The following is a 26,663-nucleotide window of genomic DNA, read 5'->3' on the forward strand; positions in this document are numbered from 1 at the left end:
GGAAATATACAGCAGTGAAGACACTGTCAGGCTCAGGATAGCTTCTATGGACAAATGATACTGACTGAGTGATGAGTTAGCATTAGCACTGAACCCTGCCACAGCATCTCAGCTCAGTACAGGTCTGCACTGAACTGAAATTTTATTCTACTGTTGTTCCACTCTAAATGGTCACTGTAAAATGTCAGAATAACTGTAAGAAGAAACATTTTCTGCTGGAGTGAAGGGAGCTAAACTGACGCAATTACTCAGCCAGCCATTGTTTAGTTATTTTCTAGAATTCATAGCAAATTAATCCTACTTAAGACAGGCAAGAACTAGACAGCTTTGTGCAACAGATGAATTTAAATGTCTATCTGTACTCTGGTACTCTGCATGCTGGCTCACTGTCACGCCTTACTGAACACAACAACCGTGTAGTAAATATGAAGTTGTAATATTAATATTAGTAATGGTAGAGTAATTATATTATGGAACTCTTAAACATGGCCATGAGGTTGTTCTGAGTGAGGACTGAAAAACTAAATTTTAAAAAGGGGAATTTGAAGAAAAACTGCAGTTAAACAGTCTACTGTTTCTTCAGTTAAACCTTGACTAATTGACCACTGCATAGTACCAGCTGTGACCAGCTGACCTTGTTGTGTGATGTTGGACCGACAGCTGGTTCTCCTCCTTAATGGAATCTGAGAACAGCAGCTGGCGAGGTAGTCTTATTGGCCTAATTTCAGCTGTCTTTATATGGTAAAAGCTTTGAAATACTATACTTGACACCAAGTTCCTTTTACCATGTAGATTCTGCGATACGAGTACATTAACTGGGCCTTGTTTCCATGTACTCCGCTGGTTACTGCACAGAAAATCTCACAGACCACATGGAGACAAACTTCAATCACTGAGATGAGTGAAAATCATTTGCAGGAGTTTGTAAGCAAACAACCGTTGAAGGATTTTCCTTATATCGTTCTTTATAGCAAAGTTTTGCAATCATTCCCTCATTACAAGGCCCCTCTGAAAAGCCCCCTCAAGTTCAAACCTTTCTATACTATGACAGTGTTGTCTTCATATTCAGCAAATCAAAACCCAAGGTGCAATGCTTTTACTTTTTATGGAAATATCTAAGATGCCTTACGCATCATTTTACTAACAGAATTCTGCATATCTGGTGGTTTTGGAAACGGAAAATAGAGTGTTGTAGCTTAGAACTATGTTTGGCCATATAAGTTTGTAAAGATGGACCCACAGGTGGGTTTAAAAATAAATAAATCAATCAATCAGATCTGGCCAGTGGCTACAACACTGTTACCAGAGACAAGATTAATTGGCCCTACATGTTTCCACGTCTTCTTGCATTTGTGTTAAAATCGTCCATTTCTATGTTGTCTTTCAGAGAGAAGAGGCTCACAATTCTCCAACTATGAGCACAGACAACTGAATCACCTAGTTACCTCTCACAAGATTCTGTTTGGATGTTTCTGCATTTGACACAAAAAAGAAAAAAAAAAGAAACTATAGAGAGAAACTGTATTATGCCAGAATGGCAGAGCCTTTCAGCCACACAAATCCTGTTTGGGGGGCAAAGCTGACGGAGCAGAGAGAAGAGACGGTGCACAGCAGAGAGTTAGACATCGTTTATTCCAAAATAGAAAGCTCTAAGGCAAAACAGACAAGAGAAAAGTGAACAACGCTTCATAAAAAGCAAGACAGACGCAAGTGTGGAACCGAGAGCTCAGCGAGGACCCACCCAGAGTCACTATACCCTCAGGCTGCATGAAATTAACCATTTCAAGTTTCAACTTTACAAGAGGGCTATAAACCAGATTACTGCAACTACTGACAACTGTTGTACAGTACAATATTAGAGATATTCAAACAAGAGGCACCCCAATTTGTGCAGTAATAAACATATTGATAAAGAGATTTAAAATCTTTCACTACATGTGTATGTAGTGGCAAGGGGACTAACAGAGGCTGCAGAGCTTAGTCTCAGTCCTTCAGGCAGACAAGGAGTACAACTTTCCAACTGCTCTTTGTTTTCAACGCAGTAGCATGTACATGTACATAAATAAAAGTTTAATGCGTGCAAAAAGTTGTTGATGGAGTTCATATCTCACTGTGGATACTGCCCTTCCAGGGGTTTCCAACTCAGACCCTTGTGATTGTGTGATTAGCATAGTGTTCTGGATTGTGCATTTGAGAAAGTGACGCCTACGCTACTACTGTAAAATGATGTCGTAAAATGACGTAAAGTATGGTATACACAATGAGGGTAAAACTGGAGCTGTATTTAAAAAATCTGAGCACTGCAGTCAAGTTACTGTGTATGATAACTCTTCAGATAACTGGGATGTTGCAGCACACAAAGTAAAATTATTACCGATGCTTTACAGAACCACACAAGTGTTCTGCAGTTTAGTGTCTTTTTGACCGATTTCACAGAGGGTCAGACTTTCTTTTTGTGCTTCTTGGCAAGAATTTTTTAGAAAAGAACACAGGTAAGGCCTTGTTAGTATTGTAAGTTTAAAACCAATTTAAATAGAAATTTTCATCAGCATTCAATTCCTTTTTCTGTTTTTTAGAAAACTTCAAGGAACCCTGGAAAACAGGGTCGCTAGCTTTAATTATGAATCTGTACATAAATACTCCTTACAAAACAGGAGAACACAAAAATGAAAACAAAAAACACTAATTTTATATGTTTGTATATAAAAATAAGCATCTCTCCTCCCCCTCCCCCCCATCTCTCCACTTGGGCTCTGCTTGGCCTGCACGGGCCTGTGTGAGAGCCGTGGAGTCAGTCCTAAGAGTGTGCACATCTACTCAAAACACAAGCATGCAAAAAGTGAAGACAAACCCTTACAGATACAACTTCTAAGTGTTGGCATCCAAAAATGAGAACAGGGGCCAAGGGAAAAAAAATAAAAAATTAAAATCAGTCAACATTTATTAACGGAGCATACAAACTTGCTTCAGGTGTTTTTAACACTTCTTTTTTTCTTGTTTCTTTGATTTAATCTTTTTGAGCTTAAATATACAAAAAAGTGCACTCGCATACATCAACTAAATTATTAAAAAAACGGTTTCTGAAATGAAACTCCTGATGTACACACACGCAGCATAAACCGCCGTTCAGCAGGATGGAGGGTTGGAAGAGTGCAGGACCGTTCCCGTTGTAGTCCTGTAGTTTTGTGCTCTATGCAAACCTAATGTGTGTGTCTGTTTGTACTATGATTCATCGTGTGTTTGAGAACGCACATGTATTCTGTAGACCTATTTATGCATGTCTTGTGTGTATGTGTAGATCAGAGTGTGAGGGAGTGTGTCCTCTACTGCAATGAGTCGCTGTTGTCCAGGCCCAGCCCGGCCATGTCTGTGTCATCGTCATCATCTCCACTGTCCCCCGACTCGTCTTCACTGTGACCTCCCAGCATCACTTGCTGTACCGCCAGCGTGGCGCCATCTGACGTCAGGCTCTGCAGACCCTCCACGTTCATCGTCACCATAGTACCTGAGAATGACAGGAAATAATTGCTGTTTAAAAACCTATTAATAGTGCATGTCGAAGCGAATATTTAAAAAAAAATCTTAAGCTGTTATCAGTACAAAATATAAATTTTGTTCAGAGAGTACAATCCTTCACCAGTGCTGAACAATTCTCCAACTTAATGTTATGTCCCAAGACAAATAATTGTTTAAATTTGAATCTAAAGTCCAACTGGTTGAGACAAAGTAAACAAACTTGTGCTGTAGACTACATGTCATGGGCAGACAGAGTGTTGTTAACAGTGGTAATGAAGAGTAAGGACCACATCTAACCAGACATTTACAGGTATGTTTGTATGAAGCTGACCAGCTAAATAGCTATCTAACCTGCAAACTGACACTGGCAGGCCACTTTTTTTGTTTGCTCATACAACAAGCTAAGGTGTAGGACAAGACGTGTGTTCATGTCTGTAAGTTAGATAAGAAGGAGACTTAGGGGGTGCAATCATAAGAACCAAAAAAGCTTTTGGTTTGATTTTTTTTTTTTCTCAAAAAAGGAGAACACAGGACAAGTGATTTACAAAGCAGATACGTATGCTTCCCTGCTGTCGCTTTCATTGCATTAGTTTATTTCCTGCTTTAACACTTTTTCTGGGTGTTGCATTTGATGCCTTTCAATAATTAGCTAGTTAGATCTGTTAACCTTTGTGTAGACCTGAATGTAGAATCGTACAGGAGAGGGCTGGATTTTCATTCAACGACTTCTTAAACTGACAACACACAGATTCAGGACTCAATACTTTACAATTACTACAAAGTTTTCGCACTACAGAGGGTCTTATGGACAGGTGTGTCGGATCATAAACTTTGACTGTGAAAGGACCAAATAATGCACACTCTTGGTCACTTGTCCTCACTTTATTTTCATCATGATGAAGGTCTGGAGACCGAAACGTTGTAAAGAGAGTACAAGTGATCCACAGTGTGCATGATTTTTCAATACAAAACCAGTCGGGACGGATAAACTTGTAGGATGTGGCAGTTTGAAATATCAGGAACAGTGAAAATTTTCAAAATGAATTGAGAGATGTTGATGTACTTGTTAATGTTTAATTTGAAAACATAGAACACAACATGTGCTGTATACTGTTACAGCTGTAGCTCCAGGCAGACAACTGGTTGGCATCTCTAAATTAGTCCCTCTACCTACCTTTCTTTGCCTCAAATACACAAGCACACTCACACACTCAGTAAAATACAGGCCTTGTTATACCACATTTTGGGTTGTTGTATTTAATCAGTTTGGTGCAGCTAATGTAAAGCTGCATTTATAATGTGTATTCATGCCTGATCAGCGTTCAGCACACTGCACACTTCACACTAAACAAAGTGAACAGACCATAAAATTCTGAACAGTGATTGATCAATTAGCGACATATAATATACGGTACAGATTTGAATGTAAAGACCATTAAATTATTTAATTTTTAGTTTCTATTTAACTTTAATTAGAGCCTGACTGATATGGAATTTTTGATGCCGATACTGATTTTAGAGGGGGAAAATTCGCAGATATAGTGAATTTTTGAGCTGGAATGAAAATAGACCTTTTCTATGTGGATTGTGCACTGATATGACTATGCAAAGGTACTCAGAAGGCTGCTTTCAATTAGCTAAATATTCTTTAACATGTTAAAGAATTTAGCATATACATTGTCAACAAATTCTAGAAATTAACACTGAGAAAATAAATTGGACATTTTTAAGATGGGCATTTTTTTTAATGTAGAGGTAAAAATTAATTTGAACTGATACTATATTTTCGGTATAAAATATTGATCTGAAAAGTAACTATAACTGTGAAATAATAACTAGTGGAGTGGAAGTATAAAGTAGTAGAAAATGCCATGGAATTACTCAAGTAAAATACAAGTACCTTTAAATTGTACTAAAGTACAGTACTTGAGTAAATGTCGTTACACTCCACCACTGCTCTCTACTAAACCACATATTCTACTTTATCAAGCTATGAGATTCATGCTACAGCTTTGTTCCAATTCTGAACCATTATTTCAATGGTTTGAACTCAATCAGAAACCCTTTTTTCTTGCGCTGTTAATGTATAACATTAAAGAGTATGGTCAGCTCATTGTCATGGAGAGTAAAAGATGGGGACGTTGTTTATTTACTTTCCAGCATTGCGTCTCACCAAGTAGGTAACAACGTAGTGTGAAGTCAACACTAAGACTCAATCCACCACCACACCGTTGTCTGCTGAGCTGCAGAAAGATGCTTTGATGCTTACCTTTCAATCTGCTACGTTACTGACTGTACTGACTAACTATAGCTGGCTAACATAGCAAATAGATGTGATAAGCATGAGTGACATGGCGATTGTCCAGGGTTAACGTTATATTAGTTATACTGAAAAGGGAAAATGATGGGGTCATTGTTTATTAACTTTTCAGTATGTATTTCACACACTAGTTAGTAACTTAACATGAAGTCACCGCTTGACTCCGTCTGCTCAGCTGTGATTGAGAGTATTGTAAACAATGGAGTCGGAGTGTGCTCTGCTGGACAAACTACGTGATGACACCATTTCTAAATCACCCCAAGCATCGTTTTCTGCATAATATGTTCTGGAATTTTTTTTATTTATTTTTTTTAATATCGGTGCATATAGGAAAACATATTCACCGATCCCGCTCTATCTGCAATAGCTCCATATCGGCATCTTTAATGCGAACTGTATACATAGAAAACACTGCTACGTACCATCTGGCATGGTAACCTGCTGGTGAGTTCCTCCCCCAGCGGCAATGGAGTCAGGCCAGAAGCGCTGCAGTGGCCGGTTTTGAGGCGTCTTCTTCTTGGCTTTTGGTGTCTCAGAGGAGCTGGCATCCAACATAGGCTGCAAGATCCGCCTCCGTGCATTTATAAACCTGAAGACACAAGACAACTCAGGTTGGTTTTTCCTGTGACGGTACTGGCTGGAGTGTGTGTGTTTGTAGTTTCTTGCAGGTGTCGCAGACCTTTACACCTCTAGTCCTGACAGGCTGTGTTGAAATCATCTGCCCCCAAAATTCCCCCAATCAAGCAGCACACTTGTTTCTCTCGGTCCAAGATGGATAAATAAATGTAGCTAGCGAGCAACCAAGGTGGAAAAATAGCAAGTTACCCGTCTATGATCGAGACTGTGGCCCTCAAACCCTGAATGTGTCTTATGGCTACATTGAAAAATTGTGGCTCTAGAAAGAAATCTGTTCTCCATGATCCTGTGGTCTACACCACATATTTGCTGTTTTTGTTTTAGATTGCAGAAAACCTTTGGACGGGAGTCCGATGTGTTATCCTTTAAAACAGCTTCACTTTCAGCTTACAAAATGATTGGGCAAACTACACTGAGTTGCATTTTCCAGGAGATGAAATGCAACAAGTAGAAGCAGAAATTGTTTAATCACTGACTTTAAAAGACAGCAGGTTAATTCTCATCACTTCAGGTGCTGTAGGCATGGAAGACAATCAGCTGACTGTCATGTTATTTTTCTATTCACTGTGGAAAACTAATTGGTCAAACGTCCCTAGCCAAACATGTACTTGGGATGGTGCAGTTTCGTGGTATTGGATAGTGTCGTGGGCCACCAGGAAGAGGACACCCGAACTCACCAGTTGTTGACCTGCAGAAGTGTCAGGTTTGTCTGAGTGGCAATCTGTTTCTTTTCATCCTCTGTTGGATATGGGTGCTACAGAAGAGAACGGGGAAGGAATGCTTCAGTGTTTTTAAAGGACTGAAGTGTTACACAGGCAAAGTTTTGATGCACAGAGACTCACCCCAATGTGCTGGAAGAGCCACGAGCGCATGACATTGGTGGCATGTTTGGGTAGAACGCCACGTTTGTTCTTGGTTGAGTTGTCGTCGTGACTAAAGAGGTTCAGGTCCTGGTGAAATTGCAGCTGGAGCTGAGCAGACAAACATTCATTTAGCCACCTTTATATTTGATTATGTCACTAATAAAACATTGCTCTGTTCATATTCCAACCCTTTTCCACACAATTTGGATTTAAACTTTGAATATTAATTCAAAGTTTAAGCAACGTCACTCCAAAGTCTATTCTTAAAAACAAACTCGCCTTGATGAGCCCGTTACTGAAAACTAAATATGCCAGGGAAGTGTAAATTGAATCCAGCATGGCTGGAAATCGATGTTTACAGCGATTAGCTTTTGACTGCGCTGTTCTATACCGAGTGCTGCCTCCTCACTCCTCCTAACCAGCTGGTAGGGGCCGCAAGCGATCAACAACTGCTAGGCTAAAAACAGGGCATACATACAATGTGCATCCTCAATCGGTTTTCGGGATCACATATTTTTACTGAACATCGGCCGATAATGATAGGCATCCTATCGACCATAATTTCTAATACGTTCGGAATTACATAGGACAGATTACTGTACACATAATCGCAGTCCTGAGGTGAAAATCATGCAATGTATTGCTGTTGCTCCAACATCTGGTATGGTTTGACTGTCTCGGTGTGTAAGTCGCCTCTGGAATTTTTTGGTTTGGATGGTCGGTGGTTTTTCACAAGAATAATAAACAATTTTTTAGTTTGTTAACTAACATACAATATTTGAAATCACAAAATGCATTTTTGGTTTTTATGTACCAGAAGATCTTAAAGCAGGAATGGTGACTTGGCTTCGTGTTACAGGTTATCACCACAAATTAAACGGAGACTTGAGGATTAATGAAGAAAACTAAGCCTGTTTCCTCTAAAAAAGTAAATAAATAAAACCACAGGTGGTCATTTGAGTGGGTCCCAGGGAAATTGAGTGAGTCCCCAATAAAATGTGAGTTTTTTGACAAATTGTAGTGTTAAACTCGTGTTTACAGATGGGTATTGTTCGCGTCTTTAGCGATACTCGTATCGGTTCTTTTTCATTACTAAATAATTGCTTTTAAAAAATATTATTTTAAAGAAATTCAGAACAGGATTAGAATTGAATATTTTAAATAGAACTAAATGTTTCTAGAGAAGCAACAGTGATGCTTTCACCAGCAAAGTCGCTATATAAACTCAATAACGGATCACTAGAAACTAAAATGGCAGCAAAATAAATCTAAGCCTAATATTCCTGACATGAAAATAATGAGTGAAGTTTAGAAAGAATGAAGAACAAAGACATCAGTCCTTCCTCGTGTCCTCTGTCCTCCTCTCTCTTCTGCTGATGTGAATCACTGCAGGTACAGCTGGTGGAGGAAGGAGCAGCTGGTTTGTCTCAGCTAAATTTATAAAAAAAAATCAGCAAATTTTAAGACACGAGGCAAACTAAGTTAGACTACACACAGACAGCTTTCGTTTTAGCTTGTTTGTAACAATTTGCTATTAGCCAAGCTATTGCGCTGTGCTTGAGTAAAACATAGAACCGGCAAAGTCAGAGCTTATCAATACTACGGTCTTTGATAATTTAGCCCCGGAGCCCGTTTAATACCGGGTTTCGGTACCCATCCCTAGTGACTGGTGGAATTTATTTTTTTTTGACAGCGAGGTTTCTTTCTATGATTGTTGTTTATTTCTATGATTTCAACCCGGATTTGTTGTTCACAATGTAGCATTTTCAGGGAAAAAATAGGGTCGATAGTGAGTTTACTGTGTCCTTTAGGATTTTAATGCATCAGAGACACAGGAAGCATACCTAGCAACATTACTGTCATATTTTAAAACCTTGGTAATTTAGACCTGTAGTTCCAAAAATGTTTTCTATGTCAGGCCCCATTTGGAAGCCAATAAAATGTCCTGACTGTAATGCCTCGATGCCCCACATTTTAGGAACCACTGATTTCGACTATACACCAGCCTTACAGTCAAAGCTTGTCAAACATGTGCAGAGCAGTCCCAGAGAGATGTACTACCTGATTGTTTTGGACGCGTATTGTCCCAGGAGAAAGAGCCTGTGTTACCACCTGGCCCTGAGGAGTGACGACTGTAACAGGCTGGTACACTGTGCCACCTGGAATTAACAAACACACACACACACAACTTAATATAATCTGCTGAGCTGTAGAGTGCAGGCTGCAAAGAAAGCTTTAAACAAAGCGTCCCACTGGTATATGACAATATATCAGCTGCAGTCATAACAGTACAGTACCTGAGGGAGGGGTTGTATGCCATGGTGACATACCTGCGACCACCTGGGTGGGGTTGACGGCTGTCACAGTAACATTCCCTTGCTGCAGGGCTGATGCTGGCACCACGATTTGACCTTGGGGACTGATGGTACCTGACATAGAGCTGGAGGTCTACATAACAGAGCATGCAGCACAGAATAGGCCTAAGTCATGTATATTTTTCATGGAGATGCTCTTTTAACAAGATTTTTTAAAGCATATTGATTCAACGTGCTAATGTTGTGTAGCTGGTTAGAGGAATGAAATGGGCTGCATTAAATGCAAAGAACCTGATCCAAAACAATAACATTGTCAGTGTCCAGTATGAGACTTTCAGTTCAAAGGATCCGACAGATCCAATTATTTGTGGTAGTTGATTCTTGCACCCAGTGGTGGTGGTAATGTGTACAGTTCACCTATAGTCCATACCTGAGTCTTGGTGGGTGAGAAGCTCTGGGCCTGGCCTTGAACGGGGGAGTACGGGCTTCCCGGCTCTCCACTCAGCAGAGTCTCGCTGTTCATCTTGGTCTTGAGGCAGGCGATGTAGCGGCTGCAGAAGTCCTTACACAGGTCACTCACCTTCTCCAACTCAAGCAGGTGGATCCGCAGCACCTGGATGGCTTTCACCATCTAAAAGGTCAGAGGTATATATAAAATAAAAAAAAGTAAAAAAAAAAAAAAAAAGGTTTTATGTAAAAGTTGCTAACAGTAGTGACAGTGCAGGTCTGTTGTTGCTGACTGAAATGCTGCAAAAAATTATTGAACTGCCTCCTGCACACACAATCCTCTGTCAAAACAATCCCACTTTTAGTTTATAGATGTGAAAAAGTGTGCATGCTGGTCATAGTTCAGTTATAAAATTGTAGCGCACCACGGAACATCTCTCCTTATTGGCTGCTGTCAGACGAAAAGTCAATTAGGGATGAAACGGTTACCAGTTTCACGATAAGCCATGGTAAAATTCCAGACTGTTAGTATTACCGTTTCAAATTTTAATTATCATTAAAACCGTGTTTGATTACCGCACTTAAGTTAGCAACAGTCTACCAGATGCAGGAGCAGCATGCAACGTGGGTTTGTTTTGAGTCAGTGAAAACATGGCGGAAGGCAGTGACAGCGATTTTTCTAAGAGGACTGCATTCCAGTCAAAGTCGGAATTTCACAGTTTAAATTACTGACTTCCGACCTCCACACGTGCCAGCTGCACGACGCCTAACGTAAACAAAAAACATGGCTGACCGTGACAAACTGATGATTTTTTGTTTGGCAGGTTTACACAAAATTGAACACTCAGCAGTGCGGCCTCCTCGCATATATAAACGAAACAGAGGAGGAAACAACGATGCATTAACAAACACTTTTATACTCTGAAATGTATCTTCATATTCCATTCACTAGCCTAATACAATACTGTAGTCTTCAAATACATCCTACCCCCCTCCCCTATTGATTGAAATGTAGCCTAATGTGCACTTCCATGGGTGCTGCCATTGTTGTGTGACATCAGACAACTGCTTCGTCAAGTCGGGGTAGATGGATTTTCCCCGAGTTCACAAGTAGGAACTCCGCCTTTGAGTGGCGTTCCATTGTACTTTTTCTAGTAGGAGGTCGGAAATTTTTGAGTCTGGAACGCAGCATAAGTGTGGTGGTCGTATTTTATAAGAGTGCTGAGGGAAACTTGATTGAAGATGGTATGCAGAACTTGCAGAAAGAAATTCGCTGCGAAAGGGGGCAACACTTCGAATCTTACGAGTCATCTTTGTGACCACCAGCTACTACTCTATAGCAAATGCAAGTTAAGGTAAGTTTTAGCTCAATACATGATGTGGAGACTTTGGAATGTGGGAAAATATCTTAGTTTTCCTGTCTAACTTGCTAATAGCTTGTCAATAATTTAAACTGAAGCTTTCAGTGTTACCTACTCTGCTATGGCACGGCTTTGGCTTAGTGGTAGAGCAGGTCGTCCACCAATCGGAAGGCCGGTGGTTCGCTATACAAATACAGTCCATTTACCATTACACGTTGTTCTGCTACTGTGCTATTGTGCTTCTGCAGACTCAAATCGCCCATTGCACACGATAACATATTTTGTTAATTTAAAATCCAGCAGTCATCGAATTGGTTCTAACAGGAGAAACACTATAGACTCCTATACAAGACTACTCTGGATTTATGTCAATTATTGGGCTCATTGCAATACTATCACTGTCTTCTTGAGACTCATTTGTATTTATGTCAATTGTGCAATTCTGCGTTGCATATACTCACATGCAACACAGAAGATAGTGGGTGTTAGAGTGAATAAGTGAGTGAGAGGATAATAATAAATAATAATAATAATAATAATAATAATAATAACAATAACAACAACAAGAACACCAATAATAATTTCAGTGTGTGCATCAGTACTAAACATTTTCAGTGCATTTTAACAATACCATGATAATACTGATAACCGTGCTAATTTTGGTCATTATAATCGTGATGCGAAATTTTCATACCATTTCATCTCTAGAGTCACACTGTAGTGTAGCTGTGTTTACTGCATTCAGCACTGGAGCTGCCCTCTGTTTCCAACACCCCTCTCTGTTTCCATTACAGTTAGTTTTGTAGTTTGGTCATTTTGAGACTAGACTTGGTTCGTAAAAGTGAATAGCCTGCCATGCTGTTATCCTGCATTACTCTGTGTACAAGTGCAGTTCTTGAGAGTCAACTCAGGCTTCTCGACTGATAATCCGAATCATCAATGTTTACGGGTCAGCCCTATTAAATATAAACCTTTTTCAATACCGTCTTCAGGAAACTGAATTCAGTGCTTTTCAAGACCTGCAGATACCCTGTATTATCAGTTAGGTAAGTGTTATTTTTTCATTGATTATTCTGTACGCTTACTAATGCCAACTGCAACATATAAAGGATGCATCAGATAGTGATTTGACCATCAAGAGCAAAAGCTAAAACACCAAACATACAGGTGTATACTAGAGGTTAAAAGATATCTATGCCAGATTCTTTTGGCATTACTGTCACTCTTGGTTGGCTAACTTGCCCCTTTCAGGGAGGTCAAGGTCAGCTACAGCACATGTATTTCAAACAGCTAAACTGCCTGAGATAAAAAAAATAAATCAAGATCCACCAGACCAATGATACGGATTGCTGCATCTAATCATTCTGAGATGGTACAGTGATCTTATTAATAGGTAAGAAGCAACAGCAGTGGACAGGACTGCATCTCACCGTGCCGCTGAGGTTAAAGGTCATTGACTAGTGAGTGTGTGAGCGAGCTGGGGGTTCAATTTTCTATTTCTTTGTGAAAGTACCTCACGTCCCCGTTTTGGTTTTGTCAAATACCTCAGAACTAAAACTGTTTTTCTGGAAATCTGCTTATGTTATTAGCCCAAAAAATAAACCTTCACTTGATATGAATGGAAGCTGACGGTCCAACAGATACTGAAATTAGAGTTAGATTTGAATGGTGTTGACTTCCCAGGTTTTAAAAAAACCTGCACCAAATTCAGTGTTGTCTGTGTCTGTTTACGCTGCCAAGTACATTGAAATGCACTCTAAATATGTAGTTTACTGTTAAAATAGTTCAAATACTTTGGGTGATTTATGGGCCACAGCAAAATGCTTGAGAAAAACAAAAACATAAAAGAAAAACAACAATCAGAAATCTTGGTAGACATGCAGTGGTATCTCACCAAGTTGTCGAGTTCAGGATCTTCGCTGAAGAAGGGTTTGCCCTCCTTTTCCTGATTGCGGACAAAGTTCTCAATGTCCACGTCAAAGCTCGCAGAGGTGATGCAATCAGAGCTAAGCGTGGACTGTTCACACTTCTCAAACAGCAGAGCCAAGAGAGGGAACAGGGGATGGCTGTGAAAGGTGCGCACACACAAACGACAGGAAAAGTTGCTAAATTGCATGCTAATTTCAAAAGGACATATTACACTTTCTCCCCAGTTAAAAAAAAACAACAAACAAATAAAAAAGTTGTTATGGCTATAAGAAAACAAATGCTGACAGATACCCCAGCATGTCAAAATGAAGTGAAGGCAAACTGCTGTAGTAACTGATCATATTTTTCTTCATCTACTGTATATCTATTATGAACATAAAATTACAGAAATATGACAACAGTCTTCATCCCAGTACAATGACTGATTACTACCAAAAAATGAGCTTTTTGTGAGACTATATGAAAGACAGTGGGCAATGTGAACATAACAAAAATGCCACAAAAATTTCCATTAGTTCAGACAAAAAAAAAAAGCAGTAGGTGTTTCACATTTCAAATGCCAGAGAGCATTATGAAAGTCACATGAACAAACGGGAAGACTACAAAGACGTCATATGATATTTTGTAATGATGGTTTAGTTTCTGGCCAATCTGAAAGTAATGAAGTTAAGACTTATGAGTAAGGGAGTGTTGTTCTGGTTCTCTCTCTCACAAACACACACAGAGAATCAGCTATACCGATATATGGAAGCTTTGTCCACGTCCATGGGTGTCTGCGGCTCTGTGGGAGCCGGGCTGGGCGCCTCTGCCAATGTTCCCTCAATAAACTTCTGCTCCGAATCGCTGTCTACCTTTACCACACCTTGCATCTGCAGAAAATGACAAAACAAAGAAGTGAGAAAAAGAAAACGATAGAGTGACAGAAAGAGACAGAAACTGACAGAAGCGGTGAAGAGAAAGGCAGAGAATGAGAGACATAAAGACATCATGTGAAGACCAAGAGAAGCTAGAGGGCAAAGTTTAACACAGAGCCTTGCTTCAATATGAACCCTTTGTAAAGTCATGAGAACATGGTCTGAAAACCACTTTCCAAAAACTATGTGTTTTTCACACTTTAAAAAAAAAAAAAAAAAAGTTTGAAGACTTGTTTACTGTGATCAACAACAAGGCAGAAAGAGGTACTGATAGTCATGCTTAAAGTTACCAGATTTTTGAGACGGTTTCTCGCTAAAGACATTTTAATACTCTTGACCTGAAAATTACATGAAATGTCATGCATCTCCGGTGGACAGATGCACTTGAATGTGTCTGCATTCTTTCACGGCTTTCAGTCTGCTGAACTTGTTTTGTGAGCACACTATAGCTAAACTGCATCCAGTGACGTTACAATCACCATGCAGACCTAAACACCACCAAATCTGGTGTTACGATCTGAATGCAACTGAGAATATAATCCAGAACCTGTGTGTATACACCTGTCACCTGATGCAAATAAAAAGGACACATTAAAATGTGACCGTAGCCTCTGCAACGCACCACTTAAGGCACATTCATAGAAGTTTCTCCCCATTTTCTTTCACACAATTTCACACCGTGCCTGCTTACGAGCAACCCAGGATCCCTTCCAGAGCATAAATCCCATCCCCAACCATGTGACTCAGACCAACAATGACTTAGATTGAGCACAAGCAAGCTAAAAATAATTACTTGCTTGGGGTGGAAAATTTCTCATTAGTCATAGATCCTTCTCAGCTCTTGACACCCCCAAATTTGGCACTTGAATAAAGATGTTTTGAAAGCAATTTACATAAGCACAGACAGAAATACTAGGCAGAAAAAAGGGCTTTATACTGCATCAGTGTCTCTCATATAGTGATTTGAGGTGGCCTGCCACAGACAGACAAGCACGCTGCCAACAGATTACTAAAACTGATGTAATAGCATTAACACTGCCTGTGTTCTAGTGTTACATGCAAATAGTGTTTCCCTTTGTTTGGCTATCCAGGCTCACTTATCACCACTAAAAATAAATAAAAGAGTGCAGAATACTGAAAGTTGTAGCATGAAACATTTAGCAGTCATTATTAAAAACACTGTCCTTTTTCACTATTGTGGTTGATTATCTTCGGCCTCTCACCCACCTGCTGCTCTCCCTTTGGGTACTTGTCTATGGAAATCGACTGGGCTGCCATCACGTTCACTGCAGATGCTGCAAACACTGGGGCATTATAGAGAGCAAGGACAGGTGGCCAACCTACACAATACACATAGATTCAGTTAGACTACCTGAAAGAGATGTCCATAGTGTAGGCACAAACGCTTTCAATAATGTAACTGTCATGATGTCAGAAAGAAAGATTATTATTAGCTTTGTAAAGGGGGCTGGTGTGATTAAGGGAGAACGCAGAATCTTATTTTCATACTTCAAAGAATTGATGTTCAACAGTAATCCTGATTAATGTAACTTTACGTTGGGTAAGCATTAAAAACAGACACTAAAATCAAATATTTCCTCAAACACAGGAAACAAATGAACGTGGGGCGTTTGGAGGACATGTAGGACAACAGCAGAAGTAATTGAAAAAAAATATCATGAAATAACGTTACTCAAATCTTAAATGTTCTGTGCTGGTATATGCACACTCAGCTGGGCAAAACAAGAAAAAAACACATTGAGTAACGTTGTATGAAGGGACTGCGTTTACTAATTAAAACATAAACAAAGATTCATATACCGACCCTGAGGTGCGTTGTTATGATAATAGTAAATTTATACTAGCGTTACCCTGCAACTACTGTTAACACACCCACCACGATGCATTTAGCTTTTAGCCCCGAATTAGCTGTTCATATAGTTTGTGGCGGCAAAGGGAGATAAAAGTTTAAGAACGCCCTTGGGCTAACATTAGCTAACTATCCTATAACTAACTGGGATAACGTTATTCGCTTTAAAAGCAGCTTGGCTGGAGTAGCTTTGTTTTTCCACAATATTTAACGTTAGCTAACGTTAGCCTGTAACGTTAACGCCACATTCGCGTTAGCTCGCGAACCCAATCTGAGGTTAACTCAAAAGAGCAACCGTTTGACCAAGCAACAGCGAACCTCAACAAGATAGATAAGTGTTAACTTAAAAGTGTTTCTCTTGCTGGTATGGTGCAGCCAAAATGCAAAACGCCATATTTAGCAAGGGGAATCACTGCCAAAAGACAAGCTAACCTAGCTAGCCAGGTACAAAAAAAGACCCCGCTGCGGATTGATACAAAGCGAGCCGTTTGCCCAAATAACAAGACAGCTTCGATCGCTTTAGCGTTTTTTAATTAACATTTGAAATGAATATGCATTTCTTGTCATCTGTGTACAGTAATTCGACTGCAATAATATTAAGACGCAATTGGCTGCACACCAGGCTAGCCCGGTTGATCCTCAAATCCGTTCCCACATCAGTCAATCAATCAAGCGGGGACAGCTGCCCTCTTCTTCCCCTCCCCTCCGCGCTAACGTTAAAATTGTCGGGCCTCGTTTCTAGCTCTCGCCCTTTGCGTTTCCATAATCCTCCTCTGCCCCCAAAACGCCGACATATTTTCTACCCCCCCACCCCCTCCCTTGTATACAGATTTTTTTTATTCTTCCCGGAGCTCTGTCGCTTCTGCTTCCCTTCCAAAAACACCCTCCGCTGCCCTAACTAGGTCCGCGCTCCTCGCCCTGGGGCATTTTTGCGTGCGGCCCAGATTGTTTGATTGATAGGGAACGGAAAAAGAGGGATTTTGAGTGACAGCTTACCTGAGTGCCAATCTTCGTCACACTGACAAGCGGCTGCAGCAATCGGGACCCGCAGTTGTCGCGTTGCGTCATCGCGTAAGGGCACGCAGGGGCGCTTAACTCATGAATATTCATGAAGTGGGCGGAGACATGACGTCCTGCTGCCTGAGAGTTCCTCTGCACCCTGCTGGGTTTTTTGCTTGGCAAACGCTATCGACTGCCCTCATTTACACAACACATTTTCTATGTATATCTCCAGCTTTACACTCCTTTATGCATATTATGTCATGATATACACACCAATACACAAACATAACAACAGATGCTGATTGTTTTCTCCTAAAAGAACACATATAGCTAGGATAATTAGGGCATTATGTGCAAGCAGGCAGGCTAAGGGAGTGAAAATTGTAATCAATAAATAGAAACACAGATAAACCACTTGCACCCAGCTCTATTCACCCCCCCCCCCCCCCCCAAAAAAAGGCAGAAAAGCAGCATAAAAGAAGCCTTTTATCTTTGCCTTTCCTTTTGTACACCTATTCCTCTATATAGGACATAACAGAATCACACCAGGCAAATACAGACTTCATTTGTGTACTTTAATAATATAACATTTTAACAGCAGAATTTCATGCAGATCTGACAGGTATCATATGTAAAGAGGGACAATCACCATCATCTTTAAGCAATATAAAGGTTTGCGGCAATGCCAGCTCCTCTAGTGTCTGATGGAGGAGGGCTGAGGGAGGCGAAACTTGGCCATCTCTACGTCTAGGTCTGCAAACGTGTAGGGGTTGTAGTTGTGGTGCTGGTAGTTTTTATAAGTGCTGTTGTCAAAAGGTTCCTCGGGCTCTGGAGGGGCCACTGCTGCAGACTCTGCAGAAGGAGGGGAAGAAACAAAAGTGCATTTTAGAAAGCAGAGTCTGGTACAAAGGTGAGCATACAAATCTTCCTGCTGTTCATGCATTAAAACAGAAATAGCACAAGGTTAGCCAAATGCATTACCGGGTCTGATCCTATGTCCTTGTTACTGATTTTCAAGCAACAAAATGTGTAATTAAGAATTGATCTAGGCATTTCTGATAAGCTAAAATGAAAACAAAAATGTGGCTTGCTTTGTAAATATTTTAAAAGATTTTTGAAGGGACAGCACATTTACATATTCACACATACTGACAAAAGGTGGTTTATGGTGGGGCATTTCCTCTGGCGCATTACCCCCAACAGAGTGGGGAGACACACTGGTGTGAAAAGCTTCAAGGATCATGTTTGTGAGAGGAAACCATGTGAAGGTAAACATGCTTGCAGACAGTAAAGACAGCCCATACTAGAGAAATAATGAAACTGGTAAAGGCACGCATGAAATGGATTTTAAGTCAAAATCATAGTGTGTTGGAAACACGGCTTTGATGCTTTTAATTAAACAGAGGTGCATAATGTTCTTTAAATACCAATTTACTTTTGCATCTATATCTGTCTGGAAAACCCCTTGGCATAATGTGACAGCAAGGTTATAAACATATGAGACAGAGAAAAAATCTTACACATTCACAATCACAAAGAAATACATTTAAAAACACAGTGCTTATCCCAAAGGCTTTCAGGTGAAGACGTTAAAATGAAGAAAGAAATGAACAAGTGGTGAAATTAATGAGCAAGGTGAGGAGGAGGTTGTTCCTTGAAGCAAAATGACCCAGTTGGTCAAAGAAGTGTTGGGCAAAAAAGTTCAACAAAGGGCTGTAGTTACAGGAATGTTAAGGATTTGAATCTGTGAGATCCATTGCTAAACATTGGTTGGTAGCTGCTAATCGGTTTGACATACAGTACTCATATTCTGACTATGATCTAATGATTATTTAAAACAGCTTGGTAACTGTGTAATCCTGCTTCCTGAAATACTTCCACTGACTCGTCCAGCTGCTGTCAGGGACAGGAGGCCTTTTAACACATTCACTGTAACCACAGTTCGACCATGTGCACTCTAACATTACTGTTAGCAATAGCATTACTGGGCACAATGAAACAAACAATGGCATCATTACCTGTAACCTTAAAGGTTAGATTGATAACATTTTTATGTAGATGAATATTTAAAAAATAATACATCCACAGAGCTTTTAGAAAGGTGCAGAAAAAAAAGTACCCCCCCCCCAAAAAAAATTATGATTGTGCTAATTAATCATTTTTAATGATCAGAGGGGATTTAGAAGTGGGCCAGGGTCCGACACAACCGATGGCCCAGGGCAGGTACAAGTTTATGCAGGGCAACTTGATTGTGGCGGACTGGTCTGCTTATGAAAAGACGGTTGCTCTTTTTTAAGAACCGAGTGGACGTGGGATCCCAATATATTACCAATGTGTCATGTCGAAGGTAAATTAAAGTTCCGAACTACTATAAATCTGCTCATTATATTTAGATCCAAAACATGACTGTCATCTCATAAAGCAGTCTAACATTAGCCCTTTTATCAGACACTTTGCTGAGGTAGCTGTAGCTAGCTAGCCATGTAGCCAGTACTCACGTTAATATAAAAATCTGAAAATACTGACATGACCATACAGTCGTCCTTTCTCCCTGTAGCCATTGTTGCTGTGTGGCGCTCAGCTGTTTTTATAACCCGCTATGAGATTTGTTTTCAGCAAGAAAACACCTCGACTAATGTTAGTCAACACTACGCTAACACTAACGCTAGCTAACGTCAACTTTTACTGTGTCTGTCTGTCTAATGTGGAGCGCTGTGGGTTTTAATAGCATCCCTATAATGTACTGTACTGTACTCTTTGACTGGATTGCAATGTAAATATTTACCTAATGTCTTATAGTGTAAGGATGACTGAAATGTCATTTTATGGTAAGTGTTGCAATGTTGGGCTCCTATAATTATTAAATGATGGGGGAAAGGGTCACCTAAAGCTAGCTAGCCATATCCTAAGATTATCTTAACGTCACATGAAACACCACCGCACAAAGTCACCTAAATCTATAGCTAATGTGTAGCTGTATGTTGCAAAATGAATTCATTACTCTACCACGAAAGATTCATCACTTGATATGACTGAGTTTCACTCCACTCCACCATGAAATATGCAGGATGTGCAACGAACTGGCAACCACTGGAATGAAATGGGGGGGGGGGGAGTGCGTCATCTTGTGGCTGGATGTTATCAATAGCACCTTTAACAATCACTCAGAAAACTTGTAACCCATATTTCATACAAACAGAGATAGTATAAATGAGCAATATCTCAAAAAGAGTAATATATGAGACAAATATTCTGGGAGTGAAGATGGATTTGGCATCTGTGAGGAAGTGAGAGTGAAAAAAAAGATAGGTGGTAGATTCCTGAATCACAAAAGGAGGCGAAGAAAGCAGAAACATGAGCAGGATTAGTTTCACAGTATGCAACAAGCAATATCACCTTGTTTATGCACAACAACAATATAGTTGTGTGGGTGGGTCAAATATAGACAATTCTAAACTTCAATTTGCAGAATGCAAGCAAAGGCAATGTTTAAGAAATAGTAAAATGCAGAAAATGTATAAAAGAAATGCACCAAATAGCCCTGCAAGCATGGTTAAAATACACATGCACTACATCCACCTCATGCAAAACAACAAAACTGAAAACCAAGGCAATAGGAGGTTAGCTATCCCAGAAAAAAAAGAATAGAAAATAATGCAGGGGCGGTATTTAAAAAGCTGTGAAAACAACAGCAACTACTGTATGTGAGGGAGTTGATGCCTGGTTAACACCTTAACAGTACACTGAATTTGTTATGAGGGATAAAGAGAAAATTATGGTCATCTGTGGGGGCTCAAAGATCCACTAGGAAGAAAGGGAGAGATAGAGATTTGGGGGATAGGGTGGTGTAGTGTGTACCCTCAGATGGTTCAACTGGGGTCTCCGCCTGCAGCTCCTCTCCTGCAGCTTCAGCTATGACTGGGGCGGGGTCCACCAGCTCCTGCTGCTCAGCAGCCGCTTCAGCGTCTACAGGCTCTGCAGCAGTTTCAGCAGCTTCTGTGCGGGCTTCAGCAGCTTTTACAGGGGTTTCAGCAAAGGCAGACTCTTCAACATCTTTTATGGGGGCTTCTACCGAGGCAGCTACAGCGTCTGCGGGGGCTTCAGCAGAGGCAGGCTCTGTGGTTTCTACAGGAGCGTCAGTCTGGGCTTTTTCTGGAGTTTCAGCTTCGGTCACAATTTCAGGTGGAGTTTCTACTCGGGCATCAGGGATAGCAGGAGATGCAACATCGTCTATTACTTCTGGAGTGGGTTCCACCTCTCCTTCAGTTGAAACTTCTGGGCTGGTCACAGTGCCCTCTGGAGTGTCTTTGGTGGCAGTGCAGATCTCAGGAGCGGGGTCTACTAAGTCCTCAGAGCTAACACTGGGTGTTTCCGTGCTAGATTGAGCTGCTTCTGTGGGCGCGGCTGCGGCTGGAGCAACCTCCTGTACAGCCTCAGCAGCAGAGGCAGGGGTGGCTTCAGGTTCTGGTGGAACCTCCTGCTTAGCTTCATAAGTGTCTTCCTTCACTTCTGATGTGACCTCCTGGACTTCTGCTTCTTCTTTCACACTGGATTCTGACACCTCTAGTGGTGAGGTCTTGGTTTCAGTCTTCACGTCTGGCTTCTCGTCCTCAGAGTCAGAGTCAGAATCCGAGTCGCTGGATGATGATGATGATGATGATGATGATGAGGATGATCCGTCAGCTGCTGGATCGCCAGGCTCAGAGGAGGCTGCGGCAGCTGGGACTGCATTGACTGTGACGGAGGCTGCAACTGGAGTGTCGTCTGGTGCTGAGGTTTTACTGCTTGCATCAACCAGGGGCTCAGCAGCTGGGGGGGCTGCATCAACTACAGGTGGAGCTGTGTCAACGATAACCCGAGCAACATCTGGATCAGGAGCTGGAGCCTCTGCTGGCTCTGGCTCAGCTACAGCTGGTTCACTGGCAGCAGTGACAGGCGCTGTAGCTGCTGCAGCTACAATTGTTTCTGCAGTGGGGCTGGCCACTAGTTCAGTTACACCTACAGACTGTCTTAGGTCAACTCCAGGCTCTGAAAGTCTAACTGGGAAGGGAACTGCAGTCTTGTAGGTTAGCAAGGTTGCTCTCTCATCTGGAGCCTCTGCTGCTGAGGAAAATGGTAAATGGGACAAGAGTGGTTAAATAATAAACAACCATTTAAATGAACATTTAAAGTAAAGAGGAATGACTTCCAAATGGGAATCACACTGCCATAAAACTTCTTGCACCATTTATGTTTTCAAAAACTGCACAAAAATAGAATTACTGCAACACAATATGCATTCATCAAAATACATCTAACCTTGTTTATACTGTCATAGTATTTATATTCACAATTCAGCAACACTACAACATTACAAACTTAATTTTAACAGTGATTTTTTCTGGATGGAATGGATGACTGGAAGAGAAAGCAAATTTTAGACCTTATGGCATATTTCCTGCACTGTAAGAAGAGAGTTACATGTTAAAAAAACTTTGAAATCAGCGTAACTTTAAATCATAAACCATATATACACATAGTATGAAACATTATGAACAAAATGAAAAAATGGGTAAAACATCTTTAAACCGAAGAAAGGTAACGCCTGCACACTTACTCCATGCCACAAAAGTTTAATAACGACAACGTTTCGATCCTACTTGGATCTTCGTATGGCCAGAATGAATACACAATAGCAACCAGTCAGCAAAACTTGAAACCCTAAATTTCAAACTTTATAAAGTGAACAGAATCAAATGGCCTTACTCCTGCTTGCAGCCTTTGTCTTTTTCGCTGGCTTTGCGGGCTCTTCAGCCTGAGTGCAGAAGGAAGCAGCCGAGCGACTCCTCAGTACGCCCCAGCTATCCAACTGGAGACGCTGCAGAAGAGCACACACACCTTTTGGTATGACTACCAAGCATACCGCAAGACAACCACAATCAGCATTCAACAAGGAAATGCAGCAAAACAGACATAAAGGGAGTAATGCAAAATGGGATTAATTAAGAGGCGCTGCATGTTCGAACACTTAAATTTAAATTTTTTTTTAAATCTACACACAGTTCATACAAGCTAAGCTTTTTGGGCCATTGAACTGAAGCCGAGGTCATGTCTTAGTGGCAGGTAAGTCTGGTGTTATTAAAATCAATAGGACTTCATATGTTTCCCCATCACTCTGTATCACTTGGGCTTAGAAAGTCAGCTACATAACTGTGCACACACACAATGTTAACTAGTGCTGAACGATTTTGAAAAGATATCTAATTGCGATACTGATTAGCCTGCTCCATCTCGTTACCAGTAATGGCAGATGAGAGATACAAGTGACACTCATTTCAACTTTAATTTATTATAACTACTTTATGTCAGGCTTTCACTTTTAACTTCTTTGGTTTACGTGCCAAACACATGACCAGGATCCCCAAAACACAGCTCCTAACTGGGACACTAGCTGCGCCAGCCACCCATAAGGCCTTCACATAAAGGACTCATTTACAGTGAAATGGAGAAAAAATTTTATCAACAGAGAGATGTGCAAATAAATTATAATTCAGTATTGATATATAAAACATAATATTTTGTTTAATAAATATTTCAAAGCAGTAACTTGGTGTATTGGTAATTGTGCACAATGTTGCAACTCCTTGAGCAGCACTGCTCAGTGGCAATACTGGGTTTGTAAATGATTCTAAATATGACCAAGTAACTTTATTTGTCAGGTATTTAATTTGCGAGATTAGTCAAAGACATACATTCCTGGCTGGTTATTTTAACCATAAACAGTTTTCTAGGAAATTAGCTATATCACCATATATTATAATATCACCATATCGAATTATTGCTCACTGCTAGGTGGCACTAATGTCAATGACATCAAACAAACGGAAGGGATACAAACTAAATAACAATCTAAAACTAAAACTAAATGAAATAATAGAAAACACACAGACGCTAACTGTAGCGTTCGGCGTTTTGTCATAAATTTGGTTTGTTCATCCAGTGTTAAGTTAGTTAGCCGTATCACTTAACGTTAGTAACACTTTCGCAGATTCCACCATTGTCGTGTGTAAACGTCTGTGATTGGCCTCTTCCAGCCCGAGGGTTCGGGTTTGTGCTTTAAATTTGTGTTGTGTTGAAATTTGATATAAAATAGTTATGGTTAGATGTAATAGAAGACAGTTACGTCCGGTGCGGTTAAGGTTAGAGAAACACCGTCTATGTCCTTCTTTTCGGTGGGGGTATCCACAAGAACGCGTCTCGGGGTCAGTACGAACGTGACACTCGCCTGGTCTAAACTTTTCACGTCCACTGTCTTGGATCAACTGTACACTGATCTCAATGAAGGTGTGGCATCTAAACAAACACGCGTGAAACGTCTTGGAGGCAATTTAGTAGATATTACCTTGAGGGAACCCAGTCGCCCTAACCGTAGCAAGGAGGTCGCCATTTCTTGTTCCCAGTGTGATGCTCCGGTCGGAAACTGTATGGTAATCACAACGGTTCCGGTTCGAAGGTTAATTGCTTAAACATTTTTTTTCACTTTGTACATTTTAAAGCAAGGAAAGACTTAACATGTCCTCCATTTTACCGTATATTAGCCTATGATAGGCTATATAATATGTGTTATAATCAGTGTTGGGCAAGCTACTTGGAAATTGTAGTTAGCTAAGCTACCAGTTACTCTACATTAAATGAAGCTACACTACACTGAAGCTACCTCCCAGAGAAATGTAGCAAGCTAAGCTACAGCAACATGGCAAAAGTAGCTTACTACATAGAAGCTTTTTTGTGGCTTTTGGTTTGTTTTTACATTGAACCAACTTCATTCCAAGTCACTGCTATCTAGTGATCATTAAAACTGTCCATAAGCTGTGCTCTCTGCTCCAAAAACAACCATGCTTAATTTTGTTCGCTTTCTAACAAAGTGAAAAAAATTGTAGCTAGCTAGTACTTAGCTGTTGACAAGTTGCTGTCTGGCGTTTGCAGACTGCACTGAATTGTGATGGTTAGCTTGTTTGGCTATGGTTCATGGTTGTTAGCTTATTCAGAAATCACCTGAAAGTTGTTATGGAAGGCCATTTGCGTAAGTAACTCATAGATATTTCTTCTTTAGACTACATTCAAATGCGTGTTTTCACATAGAGTTTTGCAGGGAGCTTTGTGGACATCTTGTCAAATGCACACTGCTTTACTAGCATGTTCCTGCTAATTAACCAACCTATATCCCAGGTGATTTTCTGTCCAAAAGACAAATAAATTATATAAATAATATTCTTTCATTTTCAGAACATTACAGTTATTGTGATCTTAAAGATCATCAATGTGAAGTCCTCTCTTTAATGTCAGCATATGATACCTGTGGTACCCATGATGCATCCTGCTGACCTCCTTCCTTGGCGTAGTTGTTGTGCTCCATACAAATGTAATGTTTTACTGTACACAGCCAATATACTGAACACAATATTAATGATGAAAGATTACTGTTAACGTAGCAGGATCAGAAGATAGATGCTTTTAGTCATCAAAAGCACTTAGGAATGGTAAATTAACACAGAAGAGATGTTTATATGTTTCAAAACTATTCAATTTATTTTTGTCAAGTCTGTGAAGATATTATAGATATCTAAGGTAAAACAAAAGTTTAGGGTACACCACAAAGAATGGAAATTATATATGTTTATACTATTTCAATGCTACTATTACTTACAGATTTAAATGCACAAGAGTCAACAATGAACAATTTTCTATTTGCTGAAAATATTGAAACAAAGTCCAGTCTCAGATATGGGACGGACAGGAAGGCTGTTTGTATTTTAAAGCATTATACTGATGCATTTTAGTGTTTGTAATACAAATGACTTTAATGTCAGTGACCTGAATTCAATTTCTTAAACCGTCTTAATGTATTCAGGTTTCTATTTAAAAATCAGAATCAAAGAACAGTTTGTCCTTACAGCTGATGGTTGATTTATTACAGTATATAAAGGTTTAAACAACACAGCACTTATATACACTAATTAATTCAAACAATGTGAATGCTTATAGATTAGGTACAAAATGTGAATCAGGGAGAATTAATCCATTGTGTGCATTTTGATAGAGGAGCGGAGATGGACAGGAGGACACCTGTAAGACAAAATGGAAACATACATTAGACAGTTGTTTCAATATAAGAAATCCAGTTAAGCAGCTTCTACCAAAAGCTAAAATGTCATTAAAGGTGTCTGCTTTTAATGTCTTCACATGTACAGTCAACATTAATATTGCATTTCCAGTTGTTGCTAGATTTGTTAAACACTGGTGTCATGAAATGTATCTTCACAGTGTGGCTGTTTTAGAAGTCTCAGTGTTTCACTACCACTTTATTAACTGTGTACTGCAGTAATTCAGCCCAACATTTCATTTGTGTGTGGACTTACTGCTGAGTCGCCACACAGTCCCCAACAGTGACGGTCTGCAGTTAGAAACAGGAAGGAGGAGGTCGGGAGGAGTGAGAGGGAGAGAAAACCAA

At 40.2% G+C, this 26,663-nt stretch overlaps 3 protein-coding genes across 10 annotated transcripts in view; 1 reads left to right on the forward strand and 2 right to left on the reverse strand.

Moving 5' to 3' along the window:
• The window catches only part of tmprss3a (transmembrane serine protease 3a), a 62,200-nt gene extending 59,134 nt beyond the window's left edge, over positions 1-3,066 (forward strand). The window contains exon 14 of the mRNA XM_044215710.1: positions 1,388-3,066. Within this exon, the coding sequence (XP_044071645.1) occupies positions 1,388-1,432 (45 nt within the window). The 3' untranslated portion in view covers positions 1,433-3,066. The remainder of the gene's footprint in view (positions 1-1,387) is intronic.
• Positions 1,614-17,319, reverse strand: pknox1.1 (pbx/knotted 1 homeobox 1.1). Of its 6 annotated transcripts, none has more exons than XM_044215716.1 (11): positions 17,168-17,319; positions 15,529-15,641; positions 14,126-14,256; positions 13,353-13,524; positions 10,081-10,281; positions 9,666-9,783; positions 9,397-9,494; positions 7,315-7,443; positions 7,150-7,226; positions 6,259-6,425; positions 1,614-3,505 (listed from the first exon to the last, which is right to left on the reverse strand). In XM_044215716.1, exons 2-11 carry the CDS (start codon positions 15,577-15,579, stop codon positions 3,324-3,326), a joined length of 1,326 nt encoding a protein of 441 aa, XP_044071651.1. In that variant the 5' UTR covers positions 15,580-15,641; positions 17,168-17,319; the 3' UTR covers positions 1,614-3,323. The 6 variants fall into 6 exon arrangements, with proteins under 6 accessions (XP_044071651.1, XP_044071646.1, XP_044071647.1 ...); XM_044215711.1 differs by having other exon boundaries at positions 9,633-9,783; positions 17,168-17,318; XM_044215712.1 differs by lacking the exon at positions 17,168-17,319 and adding an exon at positions 16,791-16,948 and having other exon boundaries at positions 9,633-9,783.
• A 410-nt stretch (positions 17,320-17,729) lies between these two features.
• ndufv3 (NADH:ubiquinone oxidoreductase subunit V3) lies at positions 17,730-25,583 on the reverse strand. 3 transcript variants are annotated; one of them, XM_044216340.1, is made up of 5 exons: positions 25,509-25,583; positions 24,555-24,632; positions 22,919-23,030; positions 21,032-22,273; positions 17,730-18,025 (listed from the first exon to the last, which is right to left on the reverse strand). In XM_044216340.1, exons 1-5 carry the CDS (start codon positions 25,566-25,568, stop codon positions 17,868-17,870), a joined length of 1,650 nt encoding a protein of 549 aa, XP_044072275.1. In that variant the 5' UTR covers positions 25,569-25,583; the 3' UTR covers positions 17,730-17,867. The 3 variants fall into 3 exon arrangements, with proteins under 3 accessions (XP_044072275.1, XP_044072274.1, XP_044072276.1); XM_044216339.1 differs by having other exon boundaries at positions 21,032-22,276; XM_044216341.1 differs by lacking the exon at positions 25,509-25,583 and adding an exon at positions 25,208-25,246 and having other exon boundaries at positions 21,032-22,276.
• Positions 25,584-26,663: the final 1,080 nt, after the last annotated feature.

This window comes from Siniperca chuatsi, linkage group LG12 (genome assembly GCF_020085105.1).
Source record: "Siniperca chuatsi isolate FFG_IHB_CAS linkage group LG12, ASM2008510v1, whole genome shotgun sequence".
NCBI classification, from domain to species: Eukaryota; Metazoa; Chordata; class Actinopteri; order Centrarchiformes; family Sinipercidae; genus Siniperca; species Siniperca chuatsi.

What these genes read in the sequence shown, in the direction of transcription:
- pknox1.1 (XM_044215711.1), bottom strand. Translation starts at nt 15,579, where the DNA reads ATGGCAGCCCAGTCGATTTCCATAGACAAGTACCCAAAGGGAGAGCAG. An exon ending in GACAAAGCTTCCATATATCG is followed by an intron (nt 13,525 to 14,125) that starts GTATAGCTGATT and finishes CACCTTTCACAG; the next exon opens with CCATCCCCTGTTCCCTCTCT. An exon ending in ATCCTGAACTCGACAACTTG is followed by an intron (nt 10,282 to 13,352) that starts GTGAGATACCAC and finishes CTGACCTTTTAG; the next exon opens with ATGGTGAAAGCCATCCAGGT.
- ndufv3 (XM_044216339.1), bottom strand. Translation starts at nt 25,568, where the DNA reads ATGGAGCACAACAACTACGCCAAGGAAGGAGGTCAGCAGGATGCATCA. An exon ending in ATGCATCATGGGTACCACAG is followed by an intron (nt 24,633 to 25,508) that starts GTATCATATGCT and finishes ATTACCATACAG; the next exon opens with TTTCCGACCGGAGCATCACA. An exon ending in GGCGACTGGGTTCCCTCAAG is followed by an intron (nt 23,031 to 24,554) that starts GTAATATCTACT and finishes GCTCTTCTGCAG; the next exon opens with CGTCTCCAGTTGGATAGCTG.